The sequence below is a fragment of the Stegodyphus dumicola genome, chromosome X1 (genome assembly GCF_044657685.1).
Source record: "Stegodyphus dumicola isolate Sdum_Otavi_A_Nest chromosome X1, ASM4465768v1".
In the NCBI taxonomy this organism is placed as follows: domain Eukaryota; kingdom Metazoa; phylum Arthropoda; class Arachnida; order Araneae; family Eresidae; genus Stegodyphus; species Stegodyphus dumicola.
In genome coordinates, this window is record NC_140780.1 from 223,905,369 (window position 1) to 223,929,005 (window position 23,637).

Here is a 23,637-nt window from a genome sequence, read left to right on the forward strand (position 1 = left end):
TGACCAAGCAATCAATTACTCCTTTATATCCTCTTCATACGTTGATATCGATTTAAATAAAAATACATAAAAATATTCGTTGCATCATTGTGTTATGAAGACTATTTAAATTTATGCATCACTCACCAGCATTCCGATTTGAAAATTTCGAGCAGAATTAAAAACTTGTGTCCATAATGTGCATGCTATCCCAGTAGATATAGCTTCCTTTCCATCCTCCGCTTCCGACATTTAATTTTGATTCCTATAACACGAAAATATTCCAGACTCGAAGCATGCTATCTAAAATTCACTTGTAAAGAATTAGTTTTTTAAGATCAAGTAAACTGCACAATAAACTAAAACTAGAGGTGAAACTATTGTCCACTGGATTCGAATTTTTGGCTCACTGGAAGATCCGAGCGGTAGATTACCTAAATATGGGTAATTCAACCAGGATTCAAATCCCGGCGAACAGATTAGCTGTATGGTTGTTTTCGTGTTGTCTCCTTGTGTAACTTGATTACGAGCTAATTCGCCTTAGAAAGTCCAACACGAAGGCATCCCTCGCATTAGGTAGATAGTCCTCGCGTGCTTTGCCGTAATCAAACCAGGCTAAACCGCTCGAATTTTGCTTATAGAGCAGATTACAAGACTTTTTTTTTTTTTTTTTTAGTGGGGAAGTCACATAAACGGTAAATTCCAGTTCATGCTCAAAGCTATGCCTAATGTAAGCCCCTTTTTTCAAATTATTTATATCATTGTTTTCTCATTGCTAAGATAATAATGTAACTAGGCCATGAAACACTTTGAAATGCCAAAATACTATTGTTTCTAGATATGGTGATAGAATTTAAGGGATTAAAAAATGCTTTGCAGTTATAAAATTTTTATTATATCCCTTAAACACTGAATTTTGTTATGCCTTTTTTTAATAAAGTTTGTTATTTCATTTCTTTTAGAAGCAGGATTATATTTACAGTAGGCCATTATGCTTTTAATCTTTAATCCGTGTTTCTAAAGTTTGTTAGCTTTCTAAAGCCTGTTACATAAACTGCAGGTATAACACCACAGATATCTTAAACCTTTAAACCGGATTTGACTCTGATGATTGCATCAACTGAAATAGCAGCCCGAAGTTTTCGTGACTTCCTCATACGTAATGTGAATCTTTATTTTCCTTAAAAATTCTTTTACAACGCATCTCTCCTAAGAGAGAAAAATGAGATAAACGTTTTAGTAATACCTATTAGAAACTAACCCTCTGTCATAAATAGATGGTATTTTCTGTAAAGTGAACGGAATCTTTGTGAATTTTTGCTTTTGGGTATTTTTAAGATATGTCTATCGTGGACATTTCCTCGTAGCATTCTGAAAGCTTCTACAACACGCTTTGTCAACAATTTGTCTTGCAACATGTGTAGAAAAGGATTACTCTTATGTCTAGTACATTTAGGCTGTGCTCGCTAATCACTGGCATTTTGTGGTGGTATTAAATTTCGGAGATCAGGTTGGGTATATGGGCGTTTCTGTAGTTTTTTATATCTGTAGCATGAATGCGGATCAGTTTCCCTTAGGAAGTGCTCCAAGGAAAGTTAGGAAGGCATCTCTTTCATTATGCAAATAGCGCACCTCAAACAACATTAAGTACTTATTATTTAAACTATCTGTCAATAATTTCACTTACTTTCTATTTCTTTTATATATTCGTTAATAATTAATTAATATTGTCGTTCATTATTTTATTTATTTCATTTTGTTTTTGCTTTTCTATTAGCCATTGGTAGGGCTCCGGAAATTTTAATTTTACAAACTAAGCCCTGACTGTAACTATACAGTGCATGGGTAGTTGGCGTCGCTGTATAAATATTCATAAATAATAGTCACTGCCTCCTTTCGTTTATTAAACGGATTTAATAAAATCCTTTATATATAATTAAGGAATCATTTGTAATAAAGTATTTTTAATATAAGTCCTTTTCATCAGTTTAGCATAAAAACATATAAGTGATTTATTTTAAAGTCAGAATTTAAACAAAAATCAGTAAGAATCTATAGTGTTACAATGTTACGTTTGTTGCCTTAAACGTAATACTTTAAGTGACTATGACATTAAATGACTTATAGCTCACCCTATAAATACTGCGGTTTTTTATGCTTTTTTCATTTATCGAAATTAAGATATAAAGGAGGTTCTTTCTTAATCTAAAATACAGTCTGCTTCACCTTCTGTTCAATCTTAATAATTACAATCGGATTTCGTTCCATTAGAGCAGTGGTTCTCAACTTTTCTTACTCCATGAACCCCTTTCACCACTGCTAGGTGATCATACAATCCACTTTCTATAACCCAAAAAATTTACATACGTTTATTTCAGTGCTTCATTTATTCAGTGTTTCTCAAACTTTCTTGCCCCATGCACCCCTTTAACCACTGCTAGATGACCATTCCTCCACTTTCTATAACCCAAAAAATTTACATACTTTTATCTCAGTGTTTCTCAACCTTTCTTGCCCCATGCACCCCTTTAGCCACTGCTAGATGATCATTCCTCCACTTTCTATAACCCAAAAAATTTACATACATGCATTTAAATTTAGGTAGTTTTTAATGTTTATAAATTATACAAGAAAAAGTCTAGAAAATGTTTATGAGTATCAAAACTTGAATAAAAGGAATCTTTCATATTCATAAACTAAGTACTTATAAGGCTGACCGCATCCTCCCCTGAAACTATTAAGTTACCCCTGGGAAGGGGTGTCCTGGTTTAGATTTCCTGCACTAGAGCTTGCATGACGTCTTCGTCGAATCCTGTATATCTTCTAGGAAAAGGCTTATCTCCTAGGCTGTACATCGTGGCTCGAAATTTATAGAACCACCGGTGACAATGGCTCACCGTTTATTGTATGCTCCCCGAATACTGCATTTATATTCTTTTTAGTAATTATTTAATAGAACTCACAACGCAAAATGCGCTTGTTTGACACTTCCATTTAGATTTGAAAACATAACTTAAAATTGAATTTTACTCTTCAAACCTTGCACTAAGAATATGAGCAAGATAAAATTACTACCTGCTTTTATAGGAAGTTGATGTAGGTAGTTTATCCCATCCTCCCTCCAACGCTTAATTCGATTGAAAAATCCGCACTTTTTTTATTAATTTGAAGTGTCAAAAGACTACTCAAACGTCAGATTTTTTCTAATACAGGTGCAAAAATATTTTATGAAATTTTGGAAATATAAAACTTTTCTACCCGAAGTACTTCGAAATAAATTTCAGAGGTGGAAAGTCGAAACCTCAGATGCAGTTTGTTTGCTTGATGGTTTATTTGAATAAAGCAAATCATACCAGGAAAGGATTACGTTTTAGAGGAATGTTTATAGAGAATAATCATATCATACACATGTACATATATCCTTTCTTTTGAACAATCAGAACCAATTCATAAGATATTTTCACTAAAAAGTGCTAAAAGAGCTAAATGTAAAAAAAGAATACATTTTTCGAACTGTAAGCTAATGAAGAAATTGGATATGCATGGTAATCAACAATTGATTGGATTGCCTAGAATCACCTCTGTGTTGAAACATCTGCCCTGCGAACACGTGGCTGATCTGAAGGAGGAGCGCAGTGTCGGGTGGTGAATATCCACCGGGGTGCCCGAGCCCTATTATTATCTCCAATTGATTTTCCCGCTGTCTGACAGGTTGAAAAATATTAGGTAGATTGGTATAAATGTGGTAGCTAGAAATGTTCTAATCACCTCTAGAAGGTGATGAAGGGGAGTTGCAATCCTGTTCTTGCCGGGCATTTGGGCGTGCTTTTGGTAGGAAACATCAACTTCTTTATTCAGTATCGTACTGAATTTGCACTCCAGTAATTGAAATTAGCGCAGCCGTGACGGAATCGATGGAAATTCCACGTGTAAGCAGTGCGGCATATCCTTACGTAAAAAAGAACTCGCTTTGTAGGTGTAAATAAATTCCAAACAGAAACAGAAGGGAAAAGATATGTGCGTATGAATGACAAATTACATAATTTTTGGAAGATTTTTATATCTGTTATGAAAACTGCTACGCTAAACATTGTGAACTTTCACATATCATGAATTAATTTACATTGTAAACATTACCAAGACGATTTGTATTTGCGTAAAGGCCATTAGTTGTATATAAAAACATTTCCTTCCTAAATTACATTTAAAACGAATCTCTACTGAAGAAAATCAGTATCCAAGGAAAATACTTCACACTTCTAAACTTTACGAAACTTGACTATTTAAGGATTGGGATTATTTACTATGACAAAGCACGAGAGAACTATTCGCCTAAATGAAGGGATGCCTTCGTGAAGTAATTTCCAAACGGTGTGGTGTGGTGTGATGTATTTAATTATGGCAAAAAACACTAGGGCTATCTGCCTAAGGGGAGGGATGCCTTTCGTGGAAGACTTTCTAAGGGAAACTGGCTCGTATACACGTTACACATGGGGAAAACCACGAAAACGCCCATGCAGCCAGCCCGTTTGCGGGATTCGAACCTCGGACCGAACTACCAGTGTTCAGCGTCTTTACCGCTCGGCCGCTGGTGGGCCTAATTTCCAAACGAAATTAGGTCGTATTCGTGTTACACAAGGAAAAATCGGAAAATTTCCAAGCAACCAGTCTATTTGTTGGGATTGGAACCCGAGTCAAACTACCAGCGTTCAGTGATTTTATCGTTCGCCCACTGGTGAACTTCGATTATTTAACATTTCTTACCTGTTAAATATTCCGTATATTACCATTTCATTTTATAGGAGAAAAATTTTACCTCTATTGATATATTCAGGTGAATAATATTTTAGGTCGTTAAGTTAATTTAGTTAACATATTGTGTTCTTATTTAGTTCACTCATATATAGAAGAAATAAAGATTTTATGGCACTTTTTTGCAGTTCTTTTATCTTACGTTTACTTAAGTTTAAACTGTGTTATTTTAAATAATCTTATGGGCTTTTTAAACCATCCATAAAAGAGACTTGTTTACTGTGGATAATTTTCCCTATCATCCAATATATTTCAACAGTATGGAGCCTGTTTATATTTTGGCTGTCATGATTGATTTTTATGTGTACCACTTACTAAGAAAATTAATTATGAAAAGTGTTTTTTACCTAAGAAGCTTTCAAACATAGCTTCCTTAATTCCGTTACATGCTTAATACATTTTAATAACAAAATTTTGAAGTATATTTTCACTATTTTACCTAAGTTGTGTAAGAGCTATAAAGAAAAGGTATAATTTCTTACTTGCAAATTTTCAAGCGAAACATGTATCTGAATATGTGGCAAGCAAACAATTGAATATATGAATTGTGGTAAATAAGCAAACAATTGAATAAGACATTTTATTGATTTCAGTTTTAGTAGAACCTATTTAAAGTTTCTAAGATTAGAACTTTGGATTGCACAAATACATTGAAATATTACATTTTAAACAATTTTTCGCAAAACGTATATACAGCTTTCCAAATACAGAAGAAGCTAAAATTATAGTCAAGTTTTTTTTCTTTCATTTTTTTTTTTTTTCCGAGTTCTTGAGATCTTCAGCAGTAAACTTCTCACAGAGAGCAAACTCATTATGCTATGATAACACATATAATCCGAAGATACTAAGAATGTCTGTAATATTGTTCTCTAAATCTATTGCTAACTGAAATAATGAAACACTAAGACTATTTTGAGAATATTATTTATGTTTAAATTTCAAATGAGTAATTAAAATACGAATTTTCCTTAATTTATTTTCGCATTCTAAATTCTATTTTCTAGAAATGCGGTTACATATATTTGTGAATGTTAGGTGTATTAATTCATTAGCTAATTGCGTTAATTTATTTACATCTAATTTGCTTTCTGGGGACACGCAAATGAACTTGTGAATATATAATACAAGTTTAATTTCATTGATAATTTATAATGAGGCTTTTTGGCACTTGCATTACGTAATATTTTTAAGAAGATTAATCTTTTTCTTGGTCGTACAGAAGATTCAAATGCACTTTTCAATTCAGTCTGGACATGAGAAAAGCATTACATTTTTTACTTTTATTTTCATTCATTGCCAACAAAATACTACAGTCTAATGCTGATAATTCATTATTTTCCGAGGAAGAAACGTATAAAAATTTATTTTTAATTGCTCTTCATTGTCATTAAAATATTAAATTAACTACAGTAGAACCATCAGTTTTCTTTTCGGGGGGGGGAGTCTTTTTTGTTTTAGTTTCTTTTTGAATTATTTTTTTAACCTACTATATTTATCTGCTTATAAATCGATTCTTCTAAATCAGGTCAGCTAAATTTCTGTTTCACAGCAACAAATAGCGAGAACTGCTTCATTGCTTTAAAATTAGTTTAAGTCTTTTACTATATGACAGCTACTTGGAATAGTTCAAAGTATACTGATGTGTATATGTAACCAGAATAAAGTCCGCATCCATGAGAGGTGAATGTAAAATCGAAACAATTTACTAATGGGCAATTAGCGAATTCGAAGTCCATAATTCGGTACTTACGTATTAATGACACCACCTTAGTAGTCGTCAGATTTTCAGAATGTGCCAAACTGTGGCAGCCATGTCCGTAACCATTCTTCCGAAAACCCTGCTCTTGACAGTTCTTCAGCCAAGCAACTCCACCATTTTCGTAAGCGTTCTTTGTTGTTGTATTCCAAGTTCCAAGGTTTTCATAAACAAATCGTGATATCTTTTACCATAAATTTAGTTTTAAAATTTGAGCTTGCGGTATGTACCAATAATGCCATTTGCGGTAAAATTTCTGTAGGAATATAGAATTTTGCTGAAATTTTTCTAAAGGGAACAACTAGAAAATGCGTTTCTTAGGTAGCCGCTGTTGCCGAGGATTTCAAGAAGCACGAGTCTCCGCAGTTCTCTGATATTTTTTAAGCGAAAGAGATCGCTGTGTTTTTCGGGAGAAATATAGCGCAAAAAATTGCAGAAGGATTTGAAGAAGAATGCAAGTGCTTTATTATTTAATATATGACTTTATCCTTATTTAATAATTCAAATTTGTATTTTAAATTGCTATATATAAATTGCTATATATGCTATATATAAATTGCTATATATGCTATATATGCTATATATAAATTGCTAGCGTATATTTTCTTTCCATATGTTGATAATGTTTACGGACTTAACAATAAATATCGATAATTTGCGAATCTTTCTAAGAAAAAGGCCCAAAAACCGCCAGCTTCCACCCGATAAGTAGCTTTACTTTTTACCTGTAAAAAAACGCCAAATTGCGCCAAGGTGGTTGTGTTAATACGTAAGTACCCAAAATTCAACTTGGCTTCGAATACTGGCGAACAGGCTGTGTATGAATACAAGACAGTTTCTTTTAGATAAATGTCTACGAAAAACTTTCTTCCCTGAGGCAGATAGCCTTCGATTGCTCTGCCGTGTTCATTCGAACAAGCAAGCGAAATAGTTTAGTGGTATGACATTAACTGGATGTAAGCAATCTTTGCAATATTTTCGACCAGTTTATTATTCGAAAACATTCTGCATCTTAAAGAGGGGCTTTTTGGGGGGTAATTAAAGGATTTTCGTATTTGCCATCATGACTTCTTTTTAAGTTGCCATGCCTGATTTAGAAGAATTATTTTATGAGCATATATATATATATATATGGAATATAGTTTAAACGTCATAGCTCTGTAAAATTTGTGTACAGTGTCTGATTTTGATTAATAAAGTTGACTGTTGATTTTTCATGAATTTATTACAGAAAAATATAAATTCAATATTATTTATTAACTCGAAGAAAAATTAAGAATTATCTATTTGTTTGAAATAAAAGTAAATAAATAAAAATCATTGATTTTTCTTATAGTTCACACAGTTATGTTTTCCTAATTTTATTGTCTTAAGAGAAAAGTGATTTTTATTTCAGGGCAGAGTGGCTGTTGTAAATAAATTGATAGGGTATCAAATTTGGTAAATGGCTCGACTACTAGAGGCTTTTTCTGCCCTATGGAAAAGATCAGTTTCACACTCTGATTAGATCATCCTTCAGATTTCAAGTAATTCTAAAATTATTTCTACTCATGCTACTTCCGTTTCTAAAGTTTAATTCCCGTTTTTAAGTTGTATATTTAATATCCTGGAGATCACTTCGAAGCATTCGAAATTGATATTTTATTGCATTAAAAATTTCTCGTTACTTTTAATTTGCGTATTTTTATTTATTTATTTAGTTTTTGAGTTTTAAGCTTAGAATGTTATTTATGATCTATTGTAACTTAATTCGGGAATTATAAATTTCGCATGAGATATATTTTTCAGGTTTTTACTGATTAGGAGTATATAAATATATAAAAAATAAATAGTTAGTTTGCTTGCTTGATACCTGAATTGTTCGGTGACAATTAATTTCTTCAAAATCATTAGCAGAGATTTACAAATCTAGAGTCTGAGTTAATATTTATATTCGCCGCATTGATTTATTGGTTCAAAATGTTTATCAATACCGATGAAGAACTAATCTCTATAAACTCGATATATGTATTTCATTGACAATTTGAGAAAGACATATGCCAAAGACTAGAAATTTTTGCAGCGAATAAATTTCAACTTATATTTTTTAGATCAAATAAACATTTAAAGAATAAACATAAACGGAGTTAATGCCTCCTTAAAAACTTCATGTATTTATTCAGAAGGATTATGTGCGTAGCGTCTCTTGGTTTCTTAAATTAAAATTCTTCAGGTTAAGTTTAATAAGTATGGAGAACTTTCAGCTTTTACGCCGTTCCTTCAATTTTAGCTTGAAAATAATTTTGAGCTCATTTCTCATAAGAGCAAAAATATACTCGCAGATGAATACCTGATTACTTCTTTTTTCCTGTCTTGATGGGGAAGCACTAAAATTCTGTATTTGGTAAATCAATAATGCATTACTTCATATTAAGAATATTAATAGATTTTATACAAAAAGACGTGTTCTTAATTATTGTACCATAGTTCTCACAAGGTGTTTGTTAATGAAAAGCTTAAGTCAAATCTTGCTCTGTGTTTTTCGTTTATGCATTTCTAAATCCTCCATAACGTTATTTCAGATTTTATATACTACATATATATATTCTGAAAGACTTGAGTAATTTAAAACATTACTCTTTCGCAGGAAATTTGCTCCTTCAAGTTCGCAAGCTTACTTGGGCACGAGAGCTCTCTTCTGATCATATGCAAATCACATTTATTTTCTGTTTTTGTTTTTACAAGACAATCGTTCTACGAATCTGTCGATTTGTTCAAACATTGCTTAGTAGCTGTACTCATTTCTTGTAAAGAGTCCAAGATGGTTCGATGCCCAGTGACTTTTGCAGCATCGACATCCTTTTTCAGCTCTTCCATATCCCTTTTAAGCTTAGCTCTTCTGTTTTGGAACCACGTGATTACCTGGGCATTTGTCAGACCCAGAGATTGCGCTATTTCATCCCGGTCTGCAGGCGACAGATATTTTTGATACAGAAACCTCTTTTCTAGTTCAAAAATTTGATGGTTGGTAAATGCTGTACGAGATTTTCTTTTCTTTTTAGGCTGTTGCCGACTGCTGAACAGATTGAGATGATCTCTTGTGGGATCTGAAAAGAACGAAAAAAAATGTTTAATGTTTGCGTAAAAATAGAAACAAAATACAAAAAGAGCAATCATAAAGTATTTATAATTATCAACAGTTAATCAGAAATGTGAGTGTAATGCGTATTGTTCTTCAAACAAAATGCAGTCGTGCTTCCGCATTCTCGATTAATGAATTCCAACACTGTTACTTGAAGCAGCAAATAACACCGACCTCTACAAATAATAGATACCACACAAATAGAATACTTTATTAAAGCCCCCGTTATTTAAACAGTGCCAAGATTATTGCCAAGCCTTATTTAATAAAAGAATTTGTATATCAAAAGGGTTCCACCAGCGACAAAACTGTTAACGATTGCTAAATATTCGTAGTCCCTTCCCAGGCTCGAGCCCAGGCAAACGAGCTGGCTGCATGGTTGGTTTCTCTCATGTGCATCGTGAATACGAGCCAGTTTCGAAAGCCTTTCACAAAGGCATGCCTCCCCTTAGTAGATAGCCGTCGTGTATTCAGATATCCGTGTTCAATTCAAACGTAAATTGTCGTATTCAAATAACCTAACCCTAATCTGCATAGGAAATATGCAAATAGTTTACAACTGCCATGTTTCCTCTATTGCTTAGCATTTTCTCGACTCAAATTTTCCTCCATGCAACCTCTAAGCTTAAAACAATTAACCATCTCGTTAATGGACTGGCTTGAAAACGGCAACCCTATTCAAAACTCGTGGTAGGCGGACTATAAACGACTGTGATTAGTATTGCCAATAGCAGTTTGCGACTTGTGATGGTTAGGTTAATTAATTACGGCAAAGCCTCGAGGGCTATCTGCCTAAAGGAAGGGATGCCTTCGTGGAGGACTTTCTAAGGGAACTGGCTCGTATACACGTTACACATGCGGAAAACCACGAAAACATCCATGCAGCCAGCCCGTTGACGGGCAGTGTTCAGCGACTTTACCGCACCGCTCGGCCGCTGGTGGGCCTCGATTTGTAATGGTACTGTTTAAATAAGGTCATATCAATAAGGGAGTACCATAGGAAGTTTTTCAACTTATAATTATTATAGCAATGCAAAATATAGTTTGGGCAGTTTTGAAATTTAAAAAAAAATTTGATAAATGAAATTATAAAATTCTTGGAGAATTTCATCAATATTTTTTCGATCATGTATTATTGAAATGAAATAAGTTTTATTTTTATGTTTTTGTTTAAATAATTTAAATTTTTATTTTTTAACTATTAAAACCAGCCAGGAAAACTTTATAATTTTATGTGGATTAATTTATATTTTATCAGAATTTCATAGCTGCTTTGTACCCACTAGAGGCCGAACCATAAACCTATTGAACACTAGCGGTTCTCCCGGTCTCAAATTCTGGCTAGCAGGCTGGCTGCATGAGAATTTTTGTGGTTCTTTCGCATATGTAACAAGAAAGCGAATCAATTCCTCTTGCAAAGTCTTCCACAAAAGCATCTCTTTCCCAGAGATGTGTAACCCTCGCTTTATTTTCCATAATCTAAACAATCTATATTTGGTAAAGCAATAGTGGTAATTTCTTAAAACTCTTTTAAAGAGCAGCACCCGATTTAAAATAATGCATAACTTGATTTGCTTCAATTATTTTCTAATTATATAGTCATATAATTATTCTGAACTAGATTTTGTAGCCATATGATTTTTAAAAGTTAATCCTGCTCTTATGAAAATCATTTTAAATCATGCATCATTTTAAAGTAAAATTTCAAACTTGATTTTTCTTCCTAATATAAACTCTTACAAAAAATTATGTATTTAATAAGTCTGTCAGTTAGCCGTCATAATTTGTATACGAACACTAAATTCAAATATTCCACTTTCAGTTTTACTGAGGTTATATTCTAATAAGCTTATTGTCTTCAGTTTTATATTGTAATTTCTTGATACTAAGAGTCAGCTATTTGTGTACATAAAATCAACTGCATCTAGGTTTACACGATTTATGAGAATTTTTTAATCATAGTACGTTGAAAAGATATACAGGCTCTCAGAAAATCGTTAATAATCAGCATATTTTACAAATTACTTCAGTTTTCACAGCTAAGACGGCAATATTGTAAACAAAAACAAAATTCTAAGATAAACTGCATTTTACTTCCACTATAAATTAAAGCGAATTTCACGATTTCATATAGATGAATTTGAAAGCGGTTTACGAATATTTTTTATTTAGTTCAATACGGCAAATTGCGGAAAGACTGTCTTAGGATACCTTCGTAGAAAACTTTCGAAGGTAAACGAACTCGAATTAACATTACACCTGGAGAAAAATATGAAAACGTCCATGCACACCAATCCTTTCACAGTGATTAGAACTTGGGTCGAACTATTATGTTCAGCAGCTTTACCCACTCGGTCATTGGCGGGCTTTACAGCAACTAAAATAATTTTGAAGAATATTCCTACAAAATCCCCCAAAAGAATTTTTGATAAAATTTTGAAGCCTATCTTTGTTAACCTTTTGATTACTATCGGGACATATATGTCCCACTAAAAGTTTAAAAATTACTCAGAATCTCCTGAATGTTAGGGATCATTTTTCAATAGATGGAAAATCAGGATGCCGCTGCGCTCGCTGTATACAAATGAACAAAGAGAAAAGGTGTTGGTGTATTTAGTTATGGCAAAGCACACTAGGGCTATCTGCCTAAGGGGAGGGATGCCTTCGTGGAGGACTTTCTAAGGGAAACTGGCTCGTATACACGTTACACATGGGGAAAACCACGAAAACACCCATGCAGCTAGCCCGTTCGCGGGATTCGAACCTCGGACCGAACTACCAGTGTTCAGCGACTTTACCGCTCGGCCGCTGGTGGGCCACAAAGAGAAAAGAATAAATATGAGTCGTCCAATGTGTAATGTTGGTTTATGCAAAGAATGCTTTACCCTGTACCATACGATGAAAATTTATTTCGTATAATAAAGTTTTACAGAATAACAGATGTGCTTATAGTAAGTCGATCGCTACGTGTGGGACATATGTATGTATTCCACCATTTACTATGGCTAGGAAATATGTGTCCCAGCCTTTGGCTTGAAAACCTTTTGTCAAAAAATTCCCAAATGCTAGATTTACCTTATTTATGCCATATTTTGTTCACTTGGATAGGAAACGGGGTATTTTTTTTAAATTTCTAGTCAAGGGGTTAAGCAATTATCTTACTTATAGCTTTGAATTAATTAAAAAAAAAGTCAAACAGGGCTTTTAACTACCATTTCAAGACATCAACATAATACTATTTTTTTTTTAAATTTTTAAGCTATATGTTCTGTTTCATACGTATTCGTAATAGAGTATGTAGTTTGTGTTTATATTCTTAATTAAAGTAAGAGTTTTCAAATAAATATGCGATGTTACGTATTATAATTAAATCAATAGCTTACGAATTTTGATTCGCAGCAAAGAAACAATGCGGCACATGTATGTTCTTAGAAGGAAAGGGTAATTCCGATCATAATTTTTCATTTATTTGTTGAGGTTTCGTGATAAAACTGCTCTCCGGGATCGCAGCAAAATGGGCGTTATCCAATTCAGTTTCAATCAAGCGTTGAGCGATGCAAGGAAATCACACTCAATCGGTCTTAAAGCAGGTTACCAGAGAAGAGTGATATATCCCGCCATCTTTGGCGGGATATATCACTTTTAGAGTTGTATCACTTCAAGAGTTATATCACTTTTTAGAGTTGAGAAAATGAAAACTGTTTTATTTGCAAGGGTTCATTATTTAACTGAAATTTCAGGCGAAAATAAATTCTAGAATTTCTATTTTAATTTTAACTATCTGCATCCAAACTTATCCTTTTCGTTGATAATGTTACAAAATACTTAATGGTTTGAAATGTCTATTTTATCTTACAGCTCATAAAATTTGCTTAAAATTATCAAGGATGCTCAGTTTAAGATGTACACCCCAGGTCTTAAACTGAACAAAAATTGTAAATTATTTCAATCATCAAATTGAAATGTCATTTTCAATAGTTTTAGTTGTGATATTAAAATATCTACACTGAAATATTTTTTTCTATCGTTCATACATATACAACAGCAAAAATATGCCTGTTTGCTTGAAAGGTTTCGAAACAATTATTTTTTTCTTTAACATTTACTATAAACAGGTTTGGCATTCGGTACATTTTATTGTAGTTCAAAATTTACATTCTAATAAAGGCCATTTTGCTTGATTATAATCATCGACGAATCAGATGAGTGGCAAGTACACTCTTATAGACTGAATTCCAGATTCGCTATCTTATGTTGGTATGTCATCTTCGTCTGAGCTTAAGAAATAATTTACATGTCTTCTTTTATGTAAAGAACCTGATTCATTTCTTTTGTCTTTCAAAAGTGTTAAATCAGTAGGCATTCTGCAGTTGAAGAGAATTATTTGGGTTATGACAATGACCTAATATTGAGACACTGTATCAGGGCTTTAAGTGTATCTTAGTTGTCATTTAGCATTATGCGCGAACTTACTAGTAATGGGCTATCCTTACCCACTATTTTACATGCATTTAAAAATACTTTTTAAGAATATTTGAGAGTATTTCATGTTATTGGTTAACGCCATTATAAGTTTTATATGTTTAGCTTTAACCGTTATAAAAATTGTTAATGTAATTAAAATATTATTCTTCAGAGATAGTTTCTAATAGTTGTAACTTTTTAGTATGACTTGAATTCCTTTTGTGAGTTATGGGATTTAAAATGCATACTAAAAAATATACAATTGTAAATTATTTCAATTTTTGAGGACTGTCTGTCCACGTTATAAGGAGGAGAACCACGAGAATCCCTGTCAACTAGTCTATTCGTAGGGGATTGAGCCCGGGGCTAATTGGTCAGTGTTCAGTGGTTTTACCACTCGGCCGCTGGTGGGCGCATTTGAAAAGGATATTTACTTTGTAGACTAAATTAGATAACAATAAATTATAATTTGGCTCATTCTTTTAGGATTCCACCCAATTCAATAATATTTTCTTTAAGAGGTAGATAACTGTCCCTAAATATGCCAGATATGCTATATAAATTTAATGTTAAAACTTACCGATTTCTTAATCAGTCAGTGTTCCTAAAAGTATATTTTTTAGTATGCATTTTAAATCCCATAACTCACAAAAGGAATTCAAGTCATACTAAAAAGTTATAACTATTAGAAACTATCTCTGAAGAATAATATTTTAATTACATTAACAATTTTTATAACGGTTAAAGCTAAACATATAAGACTTATAATGGCGTTAACCAATAACATGAAATACTCTCAAATATTCTTAAAAAGTATTTTTAAATGCATGTAAAATAGTGGGTAAGGATAGCCCATTACTAGTAAGTTCGCGCATAATGCTAAATGACAACTAAGATACACTTAAAGCCCCGATACAGTGTCTCAATATTAGGTCATTACGAATTAAACTTTCTTATAAAAGCTACTAAAACATGCAGTATAAAATAAATAATTTTGCCTCTTTTTTCCCCTAACCATTATTAGCTTTTATAATAAATAAATTATTAGTTTTTATTCCATTATTTGTTTTTAGAAACCGTTATTAGTTTTTATAATCTGTTTTCGTCAGACGAGATGCTGCCTTTTCTCAAATATATTCAAAATATTAATATTTTACGCTAAAATTCAGAGTCAGTCTATCGGATTTGTTTCAAAGGTTACATATTTGTATTTGTAATTGTAAGAATTATATATTTTATTATAGCATAATTTTGAGGTAACCACCAGCGGCCAAATGAATGAAACTGCTGAACCGCGATGCATACCAAGTGATTAAAAAGTAATTGAAAAGACAAAAATTCAATAATTTGAAAAGTAGAAAGTAGCGCATTGTAGTTTTCACAGGAAACATGGGACGTTTTTTAACAAGAAAAGATTTTATTGCCACAGTAGTTACTTTTCACCGAGGTATGGGGGTTCTGTTGTGTCAGAATTTCGTACAGTGGCGCAATGTAGTTCTCAACGCAACTAGAATTACAAATATTCATTATTTGTGCCATCTTTTACGCCACTGGGCAGAGAGACTAATTTCTTTGAATACGGCTAAAAACGTCAACTAATTATTGGGTATTTTCATGATTTTAGATATCCACATAACCAAAAGCCAGAAGATACACGGTCTGGAGATTTTGAGGCCATTCTTGCGACAAAGAGTGCCTGAGGAGACAATCATCATCAAATGCCGATCGCAGCGGGTGCTGGATAAGATCTGGATGAAAGCGGTCCATCCTACATGAATGTTTCACTTTAGAGCTTTGCCTTTCTAGTAAGAAAGGAGTGATGTTGTCTCTTAAAAGTGCTGCATAACGCTTATCTGTGATAAAAACAGCTCGAAATGTACCGCTGTAGATTTTCTGAAAAGAGAAGGAGAATGTAAGGAATGACCCAGTAAACTCCCCACTCATACTGCCATCTCTGTCTGATGCAAAGATATTTTCGTAATCGAAAGTGGGTTCATTATTCCCCCCAGATGCGGCAACTGTATGCTTTTAGGCTTCCATTAACTGCACATTGCAGCTTGTGAGTCCGCAGAGCGTTTAGCAGCCAGTCTGTGTTGTTTCCCATCTGTCAGAAAAGCCCAGTTTGTAAACTCATGTCTCTAGAAATCGATCGGTTTCAGTTCCTGATGGATTTTGTGACATTTCGTCTTGAGGAAAATCCTGAATGATCATCAAACAGTCAAGTACAAAATGCCAGTTTTGTGAACAGCAACATAGCTTCCCATTGGAAAACCATGTAAAATATTTGGTTATTAAAAAATCCTTTTTCTGTGAAAATCGCATTGTTATACTGTCTATACTTTTCGAATTATTCAATTTTTACTTTTTTTGCTACTTTCGGATCACCCAGTACTTCAACCCACTTTTGAATACCGGTGAAAGGCCTATCTTTATGGGCGTTTTCGTGTTGTTCTCCACGTGCAATGTAAATACAAGTCAAATTCTATCTGAAAATGCATCACAAAGGCATCCCATCCTTTAGGAAAGAAATAGCTGTCATGTGATTTACTAAAAAAACGAACAGTCATAATCTTAAGAGCGTTTGACAATGTTTTAGTGAAGAGACATTGGATCTCATAATGTAAAATGATTGCATTTAGATAATTTATAAATACAATTTATTGGGTTTAACTATACCGGAAAATGGGAATAGCTAAACAGCCTGCGGAACTCAGACATCAGCAATTTGTTTCTACAAAAGGCATATGAAACATGTAATCAATGTGATGCATGACTTCTTCGTCAATCATTTAAGGCTTCATTGGTAACTAATTCCTTCAAGCAAATCATTACCATTAGAGGAAAGCAATAATTACCACACAAGAATAACAGCAAGTTTCAGCTTTTAAAGACTTTGTGAGAGGAAATGGGAGGGGAGAAATAGCAGTTTCGAGGACGTCATATACATATTAAATTGAATACGTGCATATAATATTTGTTTGAACTTTGTCTTTTAGAAACGAATTAAATAATCTCGCACTCTGGTAAGCAAGCATTATTATTCCACATTGATGAAATTTTCGCTTACTTTCTGGATACAGAGTCACACGTAACAAGATATGTCTTCTTCCCGTTAACTTCATGCCGATCATAAATCTTTTCAAAAAATATTTTAATCCGTGCTACTGTGACACATAAAGGAAACCATGTCTACCAAAACCATTGCGTGAAAATGATGAGCCACGACTTGTAAAATGTTTGAGTCCTTTCTGACTAAGACATGTCACCTTTCGTATTCCAGGTAAAATACCAGCTAATATGTGAGCAAGATATAAGACCAGTATTTCTATGTTCACTTTCTGTTGATCACGAAACTATTCTAAGCGGGCGTAGTTTAATGTGGCACGTGCCGGCACATATGTAGCTGAATCGTTGGCATGTAGCCACATCTGTTAAATTTTAAGCTTGCCAGAGACGATACCTGTCATTGTAAAATCCTTATAAAATTCGAATTAAAACGTGATTTATATTTCTACTTCTTTTTTCATGGTGAAATACGAGGATCATCAAAAGAATTTATATAATATTCAAGTAGCCCTAGCATATCCTCTATAACGCACGGCAGATTTGATACAACATATGAAAATCATAGAATACAGTATCTCAGATTTCCCAGAGGTTTATTATTATTATTGGTACTTACGGAAAATCCCGTCGACCACAAGAGACGGTGCCAATCGTGCAAAACCGAAAAAAAAATTATTAAATACAAGAAAAAACGTCCTATTCTAATTTTCTTTCAAATTTATTATATTATCATTTATTTATATTTAATTTTTCATTAAAAATTTCCGTTATTTTTTATTAAGGAGATATACTGTAAAAGCAATTATTTTCGCTCGGTTTTAATTTTCTCGAAAAAATATAAGTCTCACGAAATACTTCTTTTTCGCCTCAAATAATAATAAAACTTCAGAAATTTCTCACTTACCAAATTTCGCGAAATTTTCAGCTCCCGAAATCACCGATATCTTCATTTTCGCGAAAATTACGGCTCGTGAAAATAAGTGCTTTTACAGTACTCATTCGGATTTATTACGCCGGCCAAAAATTCCTAATTTCAGTTAGAATAGCAAGGAATATATCTTTATCCTTGTGAAGCCGACGCCACATAAATTCATCCACATATAAATCCAAATGATGGCGCGCGGTCCCACATAGGCTTAGAAGATCACATCACTGAAGAACCACTTCGGCTGTTCCATTTTTGGCAAAAAGTTGCGTAGTTTGGAGTGTTTTATTTAATAGGCAAAAATGATCGACGGGATTTTCCGTAAGTACCTTATTTTTTTATATTTTTAATGGTGATGCAGAGAGAAATATTTCTTCGCCGAGATTTTTTTAAGGGAAATTGGCTTGCATCCACGTCTCCAACCGGTTCGCAGAGATTCGTACTCAGGTTAAAATCTGTGTCTGTTGAATAGAATATGACAAAGCCTATTAGGCCTCTGTGCTAGTTTTGATGAAACGATTAATGAATTTATGAAATGCTATTCTGGTGAAAGTTAAAAGCGTAAATTTATAGAGCCATTTTTAATTACACTGTGATCTACATGTTCCTGCTGAATAAATCATCATTCTAGAATTTCGCTAACGTCCGCTTGGTTTACTAATAAAATTTATAAAGTCACGGCAAAAACTGAGCTTATATTATTTTGTGACTAGAATTTTTAAAAGTTATTGGGCTTATATGTCATTAGTTTTCTAAAAGCTCGTTTTTCCCTCAAACTGCAAAAAAAAATTCAGATACTAGGATAATAAGATTAATTTCTTTTACAGATAGTGGCTTATTCTTTTCACACAACGGTGCACATAAAATTTGTAATGAAATAAACGGTTTTGAATAACATGTTCCTTAGGAAACTTGTATGTAGGATCGAAAACTTTCAAAAATACATTATGCAACATTTGAAACTGAACTTTCAATAACCAGAGTAAATTTCAATAACATAACATTTGAAACTGAAAAGTGTATAGTGCAAAAATTCCTGGCACATTATCATGCAGTGTTGCTTCTGCAGGTTAACGAACCTCTGTGGCGCCCGCTGAACTCAAATTTTATGTACTTTCAAATCTGCATTATCGTATGATGAATTCCTCTGCTGACTCCCGTTATTCTTCATCAAGGGTAATGCTTCATTTCGTCTACGTCAAGATGATCACCTATTGCACTGCGACGTGTATACCCCTCACTACTAATGTGCCTACTAATGCGTTATTCTTCATCAAGGGTAATGCTTCATTTCGTCTACGTCAAGATGATCACCTATTGCACTGCGACGTGTATACCCCTCACTACTAATGTGCCATTGCTTTTTAAACAACCACTAGTCGCCTTTGAATTTATTATCTGAATGTCCTCCTTTCCAAAGAAACCATGCAGTTCACTTTTGACCATTTACATCACCTTCCACCGCACCACGTACACAAGTGTTCAGGGTGTTCTGAGCAGTGCTTTCCATTATGAGTCACTATTGCTCCAGTGCTTTGAGTATGCGAATCATCTATGGCAGAATGTTGAAATCACACCAGCACTTCAAACAAACGTTGCCACTAGGTTCAGATGTTTGTTATTCTGGAACAGAGGCACAAGCACAAATCATTATCAATCGTAACAAATATTAATGCAAGTTTGCAGTTTTTCACGTTAATTACGTTTAATATGAAATTACTATTTATTCGCAGAAAATTCATTTTGTTTCCTTAAAAAAAACGTCTTGCACTAGCAATGTTTTCTTTTATAGCGTAATTGCTATATATCTTTTTAATTGAGCGTACAAAAGGCAGAAAATTTATTTCAAAGATTCTAAAAACCTCTAACCCTTTCCCTTCTAACGAACTTTATAATAAATAAGACGCGGCGCTCACCTCATAAATGTGGCAGCCCGCATCTGATTTTGTGATTTTCTTTTTATTAAGGCTGCTTTATCTCCACTTACCTGTCTGAGTGTCAAAAAATACAGCAACATAATCAGCGCCTGGAAAGGTCATCTAATTTGTCATATTCGTGTCAAAGGAAGCCTTCTCATACTAGCTACACTACAGCTGGGAGAACGAAGAAATGAATTATGGATTTTGACTAATTACTGTCACCGGTGAGCTGTTTTCTGGCGAAAGCCATTTCTGTTCGAGACTTCATCATTTTTCTTCTGCGCTCGTTCGAAGTTTATTTCATTTACAAATGTATGTAATTATCATTTACCAGTTTCTGACGAGACTTCTTACCAAATGTATTGTATGCATTACGGTTTTTAATGAACTTCAAAATTTTCCGTAACATATTTAGAAGCTAAAGTATATCGCAAAACAAATAATGTCATGCAGAAATCGTAGGGGAAAAAAGTACCACTTAGGTTAGGAATTTTCTTTAGGTTTTATAAATGCAATTTAACTTTAGAACTCTTTACTTCTTATTTTTTAGTGTAAATAATTGAATCAATAGATGCAATATTAGTGACAAATAAAATATAATTTCCCTTCAAAGTTAGAAAACGAAACTGCTGTGCTAAATGCAATAGACTTTATATATTTTAGACCAGCGATTCTCAACCTTTTGTCTAACGCGTACCATCTAAGCAAACCTGAAAATCTTTAGTACCACCAGTACATTTTTCAATGATTATTTTTTAATTTCTCAATAGAAATATTAATAACATATATATTGCTATTTGCGCAGCCTATTTGCTATTTGTATTAAAGATACACACATAAAAAAGTATTAGATTAAAATTTGGTTACCATTGTAATTATCAAAATTTAAGTTATAATACTTAAATTCTAAAATTTAGTGTAAAATTTAGGCCTGTTTTAGAGAAATCAATTTCTTTATGTCTGGTCTTATTTCATTTAGTTTAAGCCGTAAATTAGGATCCACTTTTAATGTTGTCCTGCATTTATTTTTCAAATACAACATGGATGAAAATCCTTGCTCACACGATTAGGTTGTGCGAAAAGGCAATAAAAATTTAATAGCTTTATTTGAAATGACTTTAAATTCTTTTATTTCGGTTCAGCCAAATCTTAATGTGTTATTTTTAAAAGCTTCAGTTAGAGTTCGATCACAAGAAATTTCTATCAATTGTTCGTTTTCTTCGCGAGATAAAATTTTATGTACATTTGAACAAAATGGATTTGTAATCCAATTTTGTTTTTCATAATCTTCGGGAAAATACATGTTGAAATTATTTAGCAATAAAAAAACAATGATTTTAAAATGTCGGATGCTAATTTTTCTTTTATTTTCAAGTTATTTTCGGTTAGGAAACTTTCTTAAAGTAGTAAAAAGCTTAAAATACTGTCCAATTCTTTGATTATTAGCTCTAGGTTTTTATCATTGCATTTATTTTTTCTCTAAGGGTAAACAAATCAACACTTCGCTTTTGTAATCCTAAATTTAATTCATTTAGCTTTCCAAAAATGACAGATAAATATGCTAAACGCACCAACAATAATACTAAATAAACATTTTTTTCAATTCAAATTTTGAATCATGGGAGAAAATTTGAATTTATGGTCGAAGTTCAAAAAGAAGATTTTAAACTTCGCCTCTGGATAACCACCTTATTTCGGAATGTAACAAAAGCTTTTCATGTTCACTGCCCATCTCTTGGCATACAATTTTTATAGCTTGATTGAAAACGATTTTCGAGTTTCGGGAATTGTTTTGGCTACTAAAGCTCATGATCAATGGAGCAATGAGTAGTTTCAGGTTGCAACTTCTTTTATTTGAGAAATAACACCGGAATGTTTTCCTGCTAAAGCACAAACATACGGAAAGGAGGAGGTATATATACAATGCACTTATTCTACCGAATATCATTCTCAGACATAAAATTGTCAATTACTTTGAAAATTTCATTTGGATTTGCTCTATCATGAAGAGATTCACAAAATAAATGTTATTCAGCAATTCTTTTATTTCCTTCGAAACGTATGTAAACTAATAATTGAACAAAGTTCGTTATATCAGTACTCTCATCCAATTGCAAAGCGAAATACTCACTGTGTTCTATTTTTTGAGTAAGTGTCTCTTTTATGGAATTTGCCATTTCATGAATTCATCGGCTTAATGCATCATTTGGTAACGGAATATTATTAAGTTCATTAGCCGCTTTTTCCTTGAATAATGTTAAAATGGTATCTTCAGCTGCTGGTAATATAAGGTTTTCTTCAATAGTGTGAATCTACCCAATTCTTAGGCTTACTAGGTAACTAGGTTCTACAGCTTTTTCACTTGAAGTAACAAAATATTTCATTACTTGTTTACTATTTTTGAACTTTGATAGTTTACTCTTAAAGTATTCTTCAGATTTATCCTTTAAACTGTCATATTTAGATTAAGATATCTTCTTACTTTGATTGGATAAGAGTTCACCGCAAACAACACACTGAGGTTGAGGGTCCATTTTATCCTCATTATAAGTAAACGCAAATGATAAATAACTTTCATTATATTTTCTATAAACAAGTTTTCTTATCCTTTCAACATTCTTAGTACTAGTAGATTGTCCTGGATCCATCATCTTGTAAGGATTATGTTAATTTATCTAACAGTTAAATTTTGAGTTAAAGTTACTTTCCTATCCCTTCTTAATTTCAAGCTTACAACTTTCGGCCAGAACGTAGTTTTAGAATCATGGTTGAATGCAAATGAGAAGTACTTAACTCTGAAGTTCTACTGACTTCGTTAGAGAGGAAGATCGCATAAATTTACGAGTGTTAAAGAAAACAACTTGAACAGGATATTTAGGTATTTAATAGTTTAAAATACTTTGCTTTTTTTTTTGCCTACCACCATGGTACGGTTACCACCGGTTTAAAATCGCTCGTTTAGACTATTTTACACTCCATGTATAACATGTAGACGAGCCAGTTTTCCTCAGCAAGTCCTTCTCGATGGCGTCCCTACTCCTAGGCGATAACCCTAGTATACTTTTCCCTAATGAACTAAAAGCGATAAAACCCTTATAGAAAAGTGCTGATACTTTTATTTTATTAATGGGAAACGGAAATCGGCGCTTGTATTTAACCAGATTTCGCCCTTTACGAGAAAGAGATGTTTATTGATATACATAATTCATTCAACGTTCTACAGTGCACAATTTATTTAACGCACGCATACAAAAGCAATCTAATTTAACTTTTTTATTACTTTTAATAAAATTGTATAAGCAATTCATTTAAATAAACAACTTGTACAGACATTGGGTATTTTTGAAGCAGGAGTACTTGAAAAGTGAGCAATGCCCTCGCTGGAACTCGAACCTGGACCTCTCCAATATGCACCGAGTGTGCTACCGTTACACCACGAAGGCATACGGAAAGGTGGAAGAAAATACCTTATATAGGCTTCCTTTTAAAGGGTGACTGCGGATTAGGAAACGCAATTGCCAAATCCTGGTGGTCCACATCATCTACTACCTTTTAATTCAGGCGTCAATGTAGAATTATTAAGATTTTTTTTTTT

At 33.0% G+C, this 23,637-nt stretch overlaps 1 protein-coding gene across 3 annotated transcripts in view; it reads right to left on the minus strand.

The window, feature by feature from the left end:
- Positions 1-5,357: 5,357 nt before the first annotated feature.
- The window catches only part of LOC146993426 (transcription factor LBX1-like), a 195,939-nt gene continuing 177,659 nt past the window's right edge, over positions 5,358-23,637 (minus strand). The window contains exon 2 of one of the 3 annotated variants that reach the window (XM_085808635.1): positions 5,358-9,633. In XM_085808635.1, the coding sequence (XP_085664761.1) occupies positions 9,281-9,633 (353 nt within the window). In that variant the 3' untranslated portion in view covers positions 5,358-9,280. The remainder of the gene's footprint in view (positions 9,634-23,637) is intronic. The other 2 variants (XM_085808636.1, XR_015038774.1) reach the window with 2 other exon arrangements.